Source organism: Rhinoraja longicauda, chromosome 25 (genome assembly GCF_053455715.1).
Source record: "Rhinoraja longicauda isolate Sanriku21f chromosome 25, sRhiLon1.1, whole genome shotgun sequence".
NCBI lineage: Eukaryota > Metazoa > Chordata > Chondrichthyes > Rajiformes > Arhynchobatidae > Rhinoraja > Rhinoraja longicauda.
This window is the reverse complement of record NC_135977.1, coordinates 9,545,278-9,560,724: the sequence shown is the minus strand read 5'-3', so window position 1 is coordinate 9,560,724 and position 15,447 is coordinate 9,545,278. Positions and strand designations below refer to the sequence as shown.

General features: G+C 43.5%; 1 protein-coding gene across 4 annotated transcripts; it reads left to right on the top strand.

Moving 5' to 3' along the window:
* The first annotated feature begins 7,904 nt into the window (after positions 1-7,904).
* LOC144605685 (uncharacterized) lies at positions 7,905-15,061 on the top strand. 4 transcript variants are annotated; one of them, XM_078421179.1, is made up of 4 exons: positions 7,905-8,018; positions 9,340-9,736; positions 11,036-11,174; positions 13,389-15,061. In XM_078421179.1, the coding sequence occupies exons 2-4, from the start codon at positions 9,345-9,347 to the stop codon at positions 13,533-13,535; spliced, it is 678 nt and encodes a 225-aa protein (XP_078277305.1). In that variant the 5' UTR covers positions 7,905-8,018; positions 9,340-9,344; the 3' UTR covers positions 13,536-15,061. The 4 variants fall into 4 exon arrangements, with proteins under 4 accessions (XP_078277305.1, XP_078277304.1, XP_078277307.1 ...); XM_078421178.1 differs by having other exon boundaries at positions 7,905-8,030; XM_078421181.1 differs by lacking the exon at positions 9,340-9,736.
* Positions 15,062-15,447: the final 386 nt, after the last annotated feature.

Below are 15,447 nucleotides of genomic sequence, written 5' to 3'. Positions count from 1 at the left end.
TTAATAACATTTTTATTATTTTAATTAATTTAGTTATATAATCTTGCATTTAAATTTAATATTTGCTTATAACAGTTCCACCACTGATTTTTTGGCACTCTTGGTTCCAGAGCTTTGCTGGTTTATCCAGCCGGCCAAGGAAGTCGGCTATGGGGATAGATGTGCTGGCTCCAGCTGGGCTGGAGTTCCAGAGCCCCGGCCGCAGGTTGCAAATTCAACCCACCGATCGGCCATGGAAGTCCCGATGAGGACGAGATTGTCTGCCTTGCCCAGCCTAGGTGTCACATTTTCGGGGAGATTTCCAGGGCGGGGGGATTTCAAGTCGGCTCTCGTAATTTTGGCCAGATTTCAATGATTAGCGGCAATTTCTCGCGGAACCCCTAGCGACCTCTAGCAGAACCCTAGTGTTCCGGGGAACCGTGGTTGAGAAACGCTGCTATACATCGTATCTTTTCTTTTTTTTCACTTTCTTTTTTTCGATCCGATTTCTCCGTTGGTAAACGCGATTTTGGCAAAGTGAAAAACGCAGAAATCATGCAAAAAGCGCGGAAAATTGATTTTAAAAACGCAGAAATCCGCGGAAGCATGTAAAATTCACATGCCTGATAGTCTCTGGGCAAAGGTCTTCAACCTGCTGTATTAACTCCACCACTTTTTAAATTTTCAGCGTTTTAAACACTGGTATTAAAGACAGAGTTTTGTGTGGGACATATCTGATCCTTCTCTAATCTAGTTTAGTTTAGTTTATTGTCATGTGTACATGAGTGTACATGACACACAGTGAAAAGTTTTTGTTGCGTATTAGCAAGTCAATGAAAAGATAATACATATCTGTACACTCGATTGTAATCTGGCTCGATTGTAATCATGCATTGTCTTTCTGCTGGCTGAATAGTACACAACAAAAGCTTTTCACTGTAGCTTGGGACACGTGACAATAAACTTATCTAAACTAAACATGATTACAATCAGGCTATCCACAGTGTACAGATACATGATATTGAGAATAACGTTTAGTGCAAGATAAGTCCAGTAAGGTCTGATTAGAGATAGTCCAAGGGTCTCCAATGAGGTTAAGAACATAGAAACATAGAAAATAGGTGCAGGAGGAGGCCATTTGGCCCTTCGAGCCAGCACCCCCATTCATTGTGATCATGGCTGATTATCTACAATCAGTAACCCGTGCCTGCCTTCTCCCCATGTCCCTTGATTCCACTAGCCGCTAGCTCTATCTAACTCTCTTTTAAATTTATCCAGTGAATTGGCCTCTACTGCCTTCTGTGGCAGAGAATTCCACAAATTCACTACTCTCTGGGTGAAAACGTTTTTTCTCACCTCACTTTTTAATGGCCTCCTCTTTATTCTTAGACTGCCCCCTGGTTCTGGACTCCCTCAACACGGGGAACATTTTTCCTGCATCTAGCTTGTTCAGTCCTTTCATAATTTTATGCGTCTCTATAAGATTCCCTCATCCTTCTAAACTCCAGTGAATACAAGCCCAATCTTTCCAATCTTTCCTCGTATGACAGTCCCACCATCCCGGGAATTAACCTTGTGAAGCTACGCTGCACTGCCTCAACAGCAAGGATGTCCTTCCTCAAATTAACAGACCAAAACTGCACACAATACTTCAGATGTGGTCTCACCAGGGCCCTATACAACTGCAGAAGGACCTTTTTAACTCCTCTACTCAAATCCTCTCGTTATGAAGGACAACATGCCATTAGCTTTCTTCACTGCCTGCTGCACTTGCATGTTTACTTTGAATGACTGGTGTACATGGTGTATTTCCCCTTCATGAATCCATGCTGACTTGGACCAATCCTTTTACTGCTATCTAAATGCGCCGTTATTACTTCTTTAATAATTGACTCCAGCATCTTCCTCACCACCGATGTCAGGCGAACTGGTCTATAATTCCCCGTTTTCTCTCTCACTCTTTTCTTGAAAAGTGGGATAACATTAGTTCCCCTCAAATCCACTGGAACTGATCCTGAATCTATAGAACATTGGAATTAGTTACTCCAGCACGTTGTATCTATCTTTGGTATAAACCAGCATCTGCAGTTCCTTGTTTGTACATGGATTTAGCATTGACTGGAAGATTTTGAGGATGTCATTATTGCAGTGGACCAGTGGATTCGGTATATTTAAACTCCTGTGGGCTATTAATTGTAGTCTTCTTTTTACAATGGCTGGTTTGAGAAGTGGAGTAATTTTAGCCAAACAGGTCCTTCAGCCAACTGGTCTATGTCCACCATGATGCTGCATCTAATCTAGTCCCCACTCGCCTAAGTGTAGCCATATCCCTTGTGGCAGGCATTTGCTCATTTGGAAGCTAATGTTAAACATGGTTTATCTTCACTTAAGTAGAAACAGTAGATCCTTACTATCCCCACACAATCCCCACACACTACTTCCTAAGCAACACAGCTTGCTGCTGCTTGCTGCTACTGCTGCTGCTTGCTGCTGCTTGCTGCTACTGCTGCTGCTTGCTGCTGCTTGCTACTGTGCTGCTGCTGCTTGCTACATGACCTGCTGAGTATTTTCAACATTTTCTAATCAAATTTAGGTGTCCAGATGTGTACCTGGAGAGTTACTGACCTAGTGACAGAAGGAGATATTAGGCTATCTACTTTACTGGCCTGCATGGAGATGATGGACTGAATGGAGTCCTTCTGAGTTACTATGTCAAGGGTCAAGAGTATGTTATTATCATATGTCCCAAAACAGAACAATTAAATTCCTACTTGTAGCAGCACAACGGGCATGTAAACAGTGTAGGAAGGAACTACAGATGCTGATCTAAACTGAAGATAGATACAAAATGCTGGAGTAACTCAGCGGGACAGGTAGCATCTCTGGTGAGAAGGAATGGGTGACGTTTTGGGTCAAGACTCATATTCAGACTTTTCATCACACAAAACTCAGTAGATACCATAAAAAAAACTAGGATCAATAAATTTTTAAAAAGCAATATAGTGCAAAAACAAAACCCAAAGTCCGTAGTGCAATCGGCAGCTCATAGTTTGGAGTTTAGTTGGAGTTTGAAGCCTTTAATTGCTTGATGGTTGTTGCATAGAAGCTGTATCTGAACCTGGATATTACAGTTTTCAGGCTCCTATACTTCTTCCCGATGGCAGGAGTAAAATGAGAGTGTTGCCAAGGTAGTGTGGGTCCTTGATGATGCTGGGTGCGTTTTTGAATCAGTGTCACCTGTAGATTCCTATGATGGTGGGGAAATCAGTACCCTTGATGGACTGGATAGTGTTCACTCCTTTTCGTAATCTCCTTCATTCCTGGGCGTTAGATTGCCAAACCAAGCTATGATGCAGCCTATCAATATGTTCACTACTGTACACTGAAAGTGGTTCAAGAGAGTATTCGTCGACATACTGAATCTCTACGGAAGTAGAGCCATTGGTGGACTTACCTTGCAGCATTGCATCAATGTGCTGGGTCCAGGACAGATCTTCAGTGATATGCATGCCCAGGAACTTGAAGAAAGGAGCGAAAGAGAAAACAGGGAATTATAGACCAGTTAGCCTGACATCGGTGGTGAGGAAGTTGTTGACTCTTTCCACTTCTGTTATGATTAAACTGGAACAATAGAATTAAAGAACAGGAGGAATCATGGTGTACGTCAAAAAGAGCATGGCAACAGGTTGTAGAAAAGGCAAAAAAGCTCCCAGAGAAGGTGTAAATGTTAGTCTCCAAAACCATTACATTTAATTTTGAAGATAGACAAAAAATGCTGGAGTAACTCTGGGTTATGCAGCATCGCTGGAGAAAAGGAATTGGTGACGTTTCGGATCAAGACCTTTCTTCAGGGCATCTCGACCCGAAACGCATCTATTCCTTTTCTCCAGAGATGTTGCCTGATCCACTGAGTTATTCCAGCACATTATGCCTATCTTTGGTGTAAACCAGCATCTGCAGTTCCTTCTCACACATTTCATATTGAGCCTGAAGTAGCAATGAGCCGAACTGAAAGATGTGGTGGCATTGTTGCTCGACAGAAAGGAATGTAAGCAGAACACTTAATTGTCGGCAGCAAATACAACAGACTAAACCGAACGAGGTGTAAGTAAATAAGTGTTTTGCTTGGGAAGTATCTGTGGCTTGAACAATGGGAGGGGGGGTGGAGATAAAGAAGAGACACTACATTTCCTGAGACTGCACATGAAGCTGTTATACCTGGGTTATCAGTGGAGAGGGAAAAGGAACGTGGGGGCCAAAAAACGGAAAAAAATTGAAAATCTACACACAAAATTACCAGTTTCAAGCCTCTTTAAGTGCATTTCAAAGTAAAAAAGGGGCATTACAATCTTTCCTCGTATGACAGTCCCACCATCCCGGGAATTAACCTTGTGAAGCTACGCTGCACTGCCTCAACAGCAAGGATGTCCTTCCTCAAATTAACAGACCAAAACTGCACACAATACTTCAGATGTGGTCTCACCAGGGCCCTATACAACTGCAGAAGGACCTTTTTAACTCCTCTACTCAAATCCTCTCGTTATGAAGGACAACATGCCATTAGCTTTCTTCACTGCCTGCTGCACTTGCATGTTTACTTTGAATGACTGGTGTACATGGTGTATTTCCCCTTCATGAATCCATGCTGACTTGGACCAATCCTTTTACTGCTATCTAAATGCGCCGTTATTACTTCTTTAATAATTGACTCCAGCATCTTCCTCACCACCGATGTCAGGCGAACTGGTCTATAATTCCCCGTTTTCTCTCTCACTCTTTTCTTGAAAAGTGGGATAACATTAGTTCCCCTCAAATCCACTGGAACTGATCCTGAATCTATAGAACATTGGAATTAGTTACTCCAGCACGTTGTATCTATCTTTGGTATAAACCAGCATCTGCAGTTCCTTGTTTGTACATGGATTTAGCATTGACTGGAAGATTTTGAGGATGTCATTATTGCAGTGGACCAGTGGATTCGGTATATTTAAACTCCTGTGGGCTATTAATTGTAGTCTTCTTTTTACAATGGCTGGTTTGAGAAGTGGAGTAATTTTAGCCAAACAGGTCCTTCAGCCAACTGGTCTATGTCCACCATGATGCTGCATCTAATCTAGTCCCCACTCGCCTAAGTGTAGCCATATCCCTTGTGGCAGGCATTTGCTCATTTGGAAGCTAATGTTAAACATGGTTTATCTTCACTTAAGTAGAAACAGTAGATCCTTACTAACTAGATCCGTATGTTGGGCGTCACGGTGGCGCAGCGGTAGAGCTGATGCCTTACAGTGCACAGAGACCCGGGTTCAATCCTGACTAGAGGTGCTTGTTTGTATGGCGTTTGTACGTTCTCTCCGTGACCTGTGTGGATTTCCCCCGGGAAGCTCCAGTTTCCTCCAACACTCCAAAGACGTACAGGTTTTTAGGTTAATTGGCTTGGTATAAATGTAAAATTGTCTCTCGCGTGTAGGATAGTGTCAGTGTGTGGGGATCGCAAGTCGGCGCGGAATCAGTGGGCCGAAGGGCCTGTTTCCACGCTGTATCTCCAAACTAAACTAAACTACTGAATGAAGTGTGTGCATTCTCCATTCTGAGGTGTGTTGATTAGCATATTTCCTCCTCTGGTGGACGTTATGGCCTTCCTTTATTTAATACAAGAGTGAGAAGCTCTGCCATTCAGGACAGCTGGAAGTTGGTAGATTCTTGACGTATTCGGTACAATTGACTCTTTCAGGGGCTTGGTACAATTGTTTTAGCCTATGCAGGAATATTTCTGTACATTTTATCCCAGACTTATGAAGGAAATTGTAAATCCGAGGACTATCCATGTGGCCATATTACTATGCCTTTTCTCTGGCTACTGTGGCTGGTTATATACACCGATCAACTACAACATTATGACCTGATGAGCCAAAACATTATGACCACCTGCCTAATATGCTGTTGGTCCTCCATGTGCAGTCCCATACGCAGCAGGGTGCAATGCACTGTGTATTGTGACACATTCCTCCCGTGACCACCATTAAAATTTTCTGTGACTTGTGCCACAGTAGACCTTCTGTCGGTTCGGACCAGACGGGATAGCCTTCATTGCCCTCGCGCATCGATAAGCCTTGGGCGACCAAAACCCTGTCACCGGTTTGTGGTTTGTCCCTCCTCGGACCACTGTCGGTAGGTACTCACCACTGCTGACCGGGAGCACCCCACAAGCCTTGCCGTTTCAGAGATGCTCTGACCCAGTCGTCTGTGCGGTGAGATTGGATGAGTTTGAGTTTGGTTTAGATTATTGTCACATGTACCAAGGTACGGTGAAAAGCTTTTGTTGCGTACTAACCAGTCAGCGGAAAGACAAGGCATGATTTACAATTGAGTCACATTATGAACGTTACTCCCTTTATCATGTATTTATACGCTGTGGACAGCTCGATTGTAATCATGATTGTCTTAATGCTGACGGGGGGGGGGGGGAGCTTAGCACACAACAAAAGCTTTTCACTGTACCTTGGTACATGTGACAATAATCTAAACCAAACTCAAACTCATCCAATCTCCTCCAGGAATGAATTGATGGAATCGCTGGTGCTTGGCTGTCTATACCAAAGCAAAGACGACCGCCTTAGTTTAGGACTGCTCTCTAGTTGCTGATAGGATGGTTGAATTGCCTAATAACAGCAGGGAAGAAACTGTCCCTGAACCTGGAGGTGTACATTTTCACACTTCTATACCTCTTGCCTGATTGGAGAGGGGAGGAGAGGGAGTATTCGGGGTGAGACTCATCCTTGATTATGCCGCTGGCCTTGCCGAGGCAAAGTGAGGCATAAATAGAGTCAATGGAAGGGAGGTTGGTTTGTATGATGATCTGGGCTGCATCCACAATTCTCTGCAAATTTCTTGTGTTCCTGGACAGAGCTGTTTCCAAACCATGCTGTGTTGCATCCCGATAAAATGCATTCTACAGCGCATCTGTAGAAATTGGTGAGAGTTGTTGGGGACATCTGGGAATTGTAGGAAATTCTTTAGTCAGAGTTGTGAATCTGTGGAACTCATTACCACAGAAGGCTGTGGAGGCCAAGTCAATTGATATTTTTTAACAGCAGAGATAATCAGATTCTAGGTTAATTGGTTTGGTATAAAATGTAAAATTGTCCCCGGTGTGTGTAGGATAGTGTTGGTGTGCGGTGATCGCTGGTCAGCACAGACTCGGTGGGCCAAAGGGCCTGTTTCCGCGTTTAAACTATTTAAGCTGAACTAAACATAAACATATAAACACGCCAAAGATTTCCTAAACCTTTTAGCACTTCTGTACCTCTTGCTCTGAGTGAGGGAGGGGTTAGGGAAGGAGAGGGAGTGAGGGGGGGGGGGGGGGGGGGAAGAGCCCATGTGGAGAAAGCAGGGGAATGGGATTTTTGGGAGGGGGGAGATAGATCAGCCATGATTGAATGGTGGAGTGGACCTGACTGGCCGAATGGCCTAATTCTACTGCTATCACTTGTGATCCTCCTTACAACGAGATTTATTCACAAAATGCTGGAGTAACTCAGCAGGTCAGGCAGCATCTCACCCATTCCTTCTCTCCTGAGATGCTGCCTGACCTGCTGAGTTACTCCAGCATTTTGTAAATGAATACCTTCGATTTGTACCAGCATCTGCAGTTATTTTCTTATACTCCTTACAACGAGGGATGGCTGAAGGACTGACCGCATGGCCGGCGCCAAGACGACTGCAGCTCCCGGCTGGACGACGACAACCGCCGGTTGCTAGGACGCGCCTCCCGCCGCCGTCGCGTTGCATGCCGGGTCGAAATAATATGCGGGGGTAAAGAGCGACAGGAGGTTTGGCGGGACCGGCCAATGGGAGGCCGGGGCGGGCTGCGTGCGGCCAATGGGGCGGGGTCTGGGGAGGGGCGGGGCTGTCCGGGGAGGGGGCGGGGCGCGGCGCTGTGTGACGGTGCCGATATTCGGCTGTGGTGGTTCGGTGCTCTGCTTACATGGTTACTGGTTTTGGTTGATGGTTCTGCGCTTCAGTGGCGGCGAGAGGAACCGGTGGGTGAGAGAGTGAGTGAGAGAAAGAAAATAAATGAAAATAAGCGCCCTCTTTATTGGCAATCCAGTCACTTGTTTACCGCGTGGAAGGAGAATATAATGGTTGTGGGATGGGAGGGCGCCGGTCGCAGCATTTGCTGTTCGTTGTTTGGGAGGGGGTGGGGGTGGGGTTGGGGTGGGGGAGGGGTGGGGGGAGGGGGAGGGGAGAGAAAGGTGGGGGAGGAGAGAAAGGTGGGGGACGGGAGAGATGGGGGGAGAGAGAAAGGTGGGGCGGAGACAGGAGAAGGTGGTGAAGGGAAAGGTAGTGAGGAGGGTGAGAGATTGGAGAAGGGGCAGAAAAGGGTGAGAGGAAGGACAAACATCGATGAGCCAAAACATTACGACCACTGATAGGTGACGTGAATAAAATTGATTATCTTGTAGCAATGGCACCTGTCAATGGGTGGGATATATAAGGCAGCAAGTGCCGTTTAATGTGGATAAGTGTGAGGTTATCCACTTTGGTGGTAAGAATAGGAAGGCAGAGTATTATCTGAATGGTGTCAAGTTAGGAACAGGGGACGTACAAGGAGATCTGGGTGTCCTTGTGCATCAGTCACTGAAAGGAAGCATGCAGGTACAGCAGGCAGTGAAGAAAGCCAATGGAATGTTGGCTTTCATAACAAGAGGAGTTGAGTATAGGAGCAAAGAGGTCCTTCTGCAGTTGTACAGGGCCCGAGTGAGACCGCACCTGGGGTACTGTGTGTGTGCAGTTTTGGTCTCCAAATTTGAGGAAGGATATTCTTGCTATTGAGGGCGTGCAGCGTAGGTTTACTAGGTTAATTTCCGGAATGGCGGGACTATCATATGTTGAAAGACTGGAGCGACTAGGCTTGTATACACTGGAATTTAGAAGGATGAGAGGAGATCTTATCGAAACGTATAAGATTATTAAGGGGTTGGACACGTTAGAGGCAGGAAACATGTTCCCAATGTTGGGGGAGTCCAGAACAAGGGGCCACAGTTTAAGAATAAGGGGTAGGCCATTTAGAACTGAGATGAGGAAAAACTTTTTCAGTCAGAGAGTTGTAAATCTGTGGAATTCTCTGCCTCAGAAGGCAGTGGAGGCCAATTCTCTGAATGCATTCAAGAGAGAGCTGGATAGAGCTCTTAAGGATAGCGGAGTCAGGGGGTATGGGGAGAAGGCACGAACAGGGTACTGATTGAGAATGATCAGCCATGATCACATTGAATGGTGGTGCTGGCTTGAAGGGCCGAATGGCCGCCTCCTGCACCTATTGTCTATAACAGTCAGTTCTTGATGTTGATGTGTTGGATACAGGAGAAATGGGCAGGAGTAAAGACCTGAGCGACTTTGCCAAGGGCCAAATTGTTATGGCCAGACGACTGGGTCAGAGCATCTCTAAAACGGCAAGGCTTGTGGGGTGCTCCCGGTCAGCAGTGGTGAGTACCTACCGACAGTGGTCCGAGGAGGGACAAACCACAAACCGGCGACAGGGTGTTGGGCGCCCAAGGCTCATCGATGCACGAGGACAACGAAGGCTATCCCGTCTGGTCCGAACTGACAGAAGGTCTACCGTGGCACAAGTCACAGAAAAATTTAATGGTGGTCACGGGAGGAATGTGTCACAACACACAGTGCATCGCACCCTGTTGAGTATGGGGCTGCGTAGCCGCAGACCGGTCAGAGTGCACACGGAGGACCAACAGCAGATAAGGCAGGTGGTCATAATGTTTTCTCTCATCAGTGTAGAAAGGGGAGAGAGAAGGGGAGGTGAGAGAAAGGATAGGTAAAGGGGTGGGGAGGTGTGGATAGGGCAGAGGGTGGGCGTGTGGGTGGGAGAGAGAAGGGTGGGTGGGGGTTGGAGAGAGGTGGGTGCGTGGATGGATGGAGAGAGAGAAGGGTGAGGGGGGAGAGGAAGGGTATAGAAAGTGGGGGAGAGAAGAGTATGGAAGGAGAGGAAGGATATGGAAAGGGGAGAGGTGCGATAGAGGGAGGGGAGAAAGGAAGGTGAGAGGGAGTGGAGGGGGAAGAATAAAAGGTGGGGGAAGAAAGGAAGTTGAGGCGCACAGTGGGGTAAGGAGCCAAGGGGTGGCGTGGGGGGGGGGAAGGGGCGTGGGGAGGTGAGGAAGGTAGTTGCATGAATGTGTTCTGTTCTCTTGCTCCTACCATCAATGACCCAGTTTCGTTTCAGAAAATGCTGGAAACTCTCCAGGTCAGGCAGTGTCTGTGGGATGCATCGCAACTGGCCAAAGGTCTTCTACCTGCTGCATTAACTCTGCCACTGTGTTCTCTTTTCAAAATTTCAGCATCTGCAGCCCTTTTTGAACATTAGTTTTAAAGGCTTTGGGGTTTGGGCTGGAGATATCTGATCCTTCAGGTGGGGGAGAAAGGAAGCGATGAATTGATGTAATGTCTGGAATTGCAGATACTCACTGGCTTTCGCGGTCGAGCTGAATCAAGGAAGAAAACAATCTCGACTTAGATTTCCCCCTACATGCCTCGTTTATTTTCTCTTGTTTTCCTCTACAGCTCACCCTCCCAATCCTTTTATTTCTTTTCCCAACCTTGCATAATATGCAGTACCTTGAGCTCTTGTGCCAGAATTGCAATAGAATAGTTCAATAATTCTGTAGTACTGAAAAATAAAATTGTAATAAGCATAATTCTAAATTAAAATACATTTAACGGTGAACTCTTTAGGAGAATTATTAAGTATCAGTCAGGAGAGGGCAAAATGATTTCCTAAATTTGAATTTAAAATGTATAACTTGTTCAAATATGTGAACCGAATGAATTCTGTGTGGTGGATAAGGATTGCAGTCATTTGTGGCTTTGAAACTTTGGGGATAGCATTTTTTGGAGAAATTTGATTGTTCTGAATAAGTTCCAGTTTTCTGGTGACTTTTTCTTGCAATATGAACTATTTGTATTGTAGTGCTTTGAATAATTTCTCACTTATTATTGAACAGTTCAATTCTCAATGTCTTAACATGTTTTATTTTTCTTCTGTCAGTACAAAAATGTCTGAAAGTAAAGTTGTCATTAAGAATGCTGACATGCCAGAAGAGATGCAGCAGGAGGCTGTGGAGTGTGGTACTCAGGCACCAGAGAAGTACAATATAGAGAAAGACATAGCGGCTTACATCAAGAAGGTGAGTACTTGCTCCTAAACAAAAACTGAATTTGGCTTGCACATTATATTATATGGGTTGGATATAATATTACTGCGAATAGCGCTCTGTTGCGGCCTGCAAAAATGCCAGTGTGGCTGGGATGTCAAATCAAGTCTCGGTCCTTTCTCTGCTACTTGACAAACAAACTGGGAAAATTACAATGTGAATATGGGGCTGGTGTAGGCTTCTGTTTAATGCACTTCAACTGAATTTGCAATAGCAAAATGACTAAACCTAGTTTGCAAATTTATTATGTATATTTAAAATAAGGTATGGTTATTTGGTTTCTTCGTTAAGAATGATTCTTTTTTCTGCCCCTCCCCTCCAACCCTTGGTTGCATAGGAACATTATAAACAAAGTTTAGACATTTGATTTATATCCAGATGGGATAGAAATATCAATGTTAGACAATGCCAATAATTACATTTCTGAATCAAGTGGTCTGTGATTCCTTGACAGCAGAGATTTACTAAGCAACTGTGAATAGTGTTGGTAAAAAACAAACTGCTGGAGGAGCTCGTCAACCAGATAGCATTTTTGATGAGGATCTACGACAGTACACACAAAGACTGGTCCTGCCCCAAAACACGTCTGCCTATTTCTCTCAATGCTCTCTGACCCACTGACTTCCTCTGGCACTTTAATTTCTGTTCAAGATTGCAGCATCTGCAGTCTCTTGTGTCTCTGAATAGTATACATTTTAATTTGCAGAGCATTTGAGTGAGATTACATTCTTTTCCCAACCGTTTGTTTATTTGGTAGAATGAATCATGACAATCCCATAATTGATTGTTGGAACTTAATTATTTGGAAGGATTCACTTTGTGCAATTGTAACGCATCTGCTTTTTAAAAAACAATAGTTTAACAGTGCACTTTTACAGCTAAATGTCTATTACCATGATTTGTTTGTTTTAGAGAGTGCATATAATATTTCTGGAAAAAGCTTTATCGTTCCATTTATGGGAACTGAAATGGATGATAATCAGCTGAAACTTATTTTATCTTTTTATTTCCAGGGATTGTTGCAAATAACTTTGCTGTTTATGAAGAGGAGTTAAAATTACTAGCCAATTTGCTTTCACTACAGAGGCCTTCACTACTTTAATCCATGATGAGTACCATCATGGAGAAAGAGTAGAATAGGTTCTTCTAATTCCAAATCTATGTTTTACCAAACTATATGGCTTTGGTGTGCTCCCAAAGCTAAAAACTTCAGGGTAAATTGGAGTTGTTTAATTGCCATTTTGGAAACCTCTGCTGCATAATTTCTCTAATCATCCTTTGTATGCTTCAATAACTGTTCATTGAAGAGTTTATTTTAAAAGTGTGTTATTTGAATAGAATCCTAAAATTCATTATAGAAATAAGCAATTCAACCCGTGAAAACTGTGCCAGTTCTTTCAATCAAGATAAAGCACTTATCTTTCCCTCTTTTCCTATCGTCCAATTGCCCTTCAGCGTTTTTTTGTTATCTGATATTTGACAGCTGATTTGTGGAGCCTCAAGTATAATTCCCAGAATATTGGTAAAATACTGTTTCATGTATTCATCAACCCCTTTTGTGATTTTTTTTCCTTTACAATGTTCTAGTCTCCAAAGCTATCTTGTCAATCAATAAAAGAACAATCCAATACTATTTACCTTGATCACAACTTTTAAGTATAATTGTATTTGGGTCATACCACAACATTCTGATTAAAGTTTCCATTTGTTTCTTTCTTTTGCATTACTTTTATTCTGTCCTTCATGTCAAGATCCATTGTGTCTCTATTGTTTTTTTTCTAATGCTTCCAAATACACTTTTCTACAGAATTTCAGCTAGCAACAATCTGCTCTATCTGCTGAGACATATTGGAGTACCCTGCCTTGCTGCCCATTGATATCCTAGCAAATGTTGATGTTTCCCCCCCCGAGTTCATACATCAACTCATGCCTACTGCAAGTGGAGTCAATTCTGTGTAATTATTACAGTATTGAAATTTGTGAAAATTAGCTGTTTGAGTGAGTGTCAGTCCTTGTTTTTTACTCTTGAAGCATGATCTTAATTTCAAAATGTGGTTAACTTATCAAGTCAATTCAAGAACTCAGTGGACCACCTCCAGCAAAATAAACATTCACTATACTGTATATGTATATGTGAATATGGGTATGTATACTCACTGACCGTTTTTTCTCGTTTATTGTTAACAGTGTGGCGGGCTGAGTCATTTTGGTTTCGAGCCATCGCTTGTCGGGCTTGAACTCTCGCATGGACTGGACGTGACCTGGGCCGACCAATCACGGGGTCGGGGGGGCGGGCCATCGTGTGTGGACGGGGAACAAAGCAATTGCAGTTAGAATCTGAACTCGGGCATGCGCGCGTGAGCGACGGAGCTGTATTCGGTTATTTATTAAACGGAGTGTTTACACAACGCGTGGACCTCCACAACAGTGTACTATGTTTACATATTCTATTGTCCTTCTGCAAGTAAGAATTTCATTGTTCTATCTGGATCATATGACAATAAAACGCTCTTGAAAGTCTATCATTACATTGTAAGTTGAACAGGTGGAATAAAATGTCACAAGTGCAGGGAATGTGAACTGCAACTTATGATCTGACACACAACAGGAAAGTATGTGGGGACGTAACATCACAGCAGGCACATTGTTGCTAAATGCTGGAAATAAAATTCAGAAATGGGTGTGGTTTGAAGCTATTAAGGGGAATCTGATTACAAATCTAGGCTATTAACACACCACACAAGCTTCTCTGTCCACATATTTCCAACCTGTTTAGCTAACAAGGAAATCTGTGATGTTGCCTTTCGGACACTATTACCTGGAAGGTTGATATGAGAATTGTTATTCAGTAGCTTGATAGTTAATAAGATAACAGAGAGAGGAACAATTATTGCTGGATTTCTGCAGCTTCAGTTGTAAAACCAGCTTTATTCGGCTGAGAATTGTCAATTCTGTGGTTTTAAGGATGGTGATACTGCATCATACATTCATTGGTGAATTGTCATCAGAGCATGAGTGGTATCATTACCTCCTGTTCAGGAGGTGCAAATACCACTCAAGTATGACTATATTCACTGCTGAAAGTAAATGGATTTCGTCTTTGGGGAAAGGAGACAGTGGATCCTGTTTCCTCAAGCTATCCAACATTTAAGAACCAGACAGATACATGGAGAGGACAGATTTGGAGGGATATAGATCAAACGCAGGCTCGTGGGATTAGTGTAGCTGGGACATGTTTGCCGGTGTGGGCAAGTTGGGCCGAAGGGCTTGTTTCCACACTGTATCATTCTATGACTATAAGCGAATATCAAAATCATTTGACAGAATGCCTCAATCACACATGGAGACTGGTTTGTTGGCTAGTGTAAAAAGGCCCTTTCCGTCAGAACCCACATGCACAATGAGACTGCTGCTGTTGTAGTGGTCACAGTGCAAATAAGACCGTCAGTCACCCCCTTCTGCAGTGTGCATTCTGCCAACAAGATCTGACAAGGACTGCAACGATTGTTGATGTTCATTTTGAGCATCTGTGTAACATAGCCTGTTCCCAGGAACATGTACTGAGATAAATGTTGACGGCTGCTGCAAGATCATTAACTCAGAAAATGTTATGCTTTGATCTACCAAAAACATCCTGGTTTAACCATGCAAGGAGCTGCCCATTAGGAATGCAACAATTGTTCATGTTCATTCTGAGCATCTGTGCAACATGGGCTGTTCCCAGGAACAAGATAAAATCCAATTAAACATAGTTCAAAGGTCAATAACCTCTGTAACCTTTCACTAATGCAATGTTTGTGAATGAAAAATTGTTGGCAGTGTACACATTGTGAGGTAATTATATGCTTGAGACAGTTGATGACAGATGAATGTCCTGGATTGTTTAATTGTATAGTTCAGAAATAAAATATATTTTTTGGAAAAAAATAATTTGTATTAAGAATGAATGTATGTGTGAGAGAGTGTGAGAGTTTGAGCAGCAGGATGCCTTACCTAGTAGGTGCCAACCTGTAAGGGTGTTATGATAGCTGTTTGAGGGACTTTGAGATACATCACACTCTATATCTCCTCTGATGCCTTTCATTTAAAATGGTATTATGGCGAGTCCGGAAACTTGTTGGTTGTAGAAGAAGTTTATTGCGGCAGCAATATTCGAATACAAAGGTTAAACAACAAGGTAAAGGACAACCATCAAAAACTCACTGTCTTCTTCGAAGACTTCTCCGAACTGAACATTTCGGGCGCC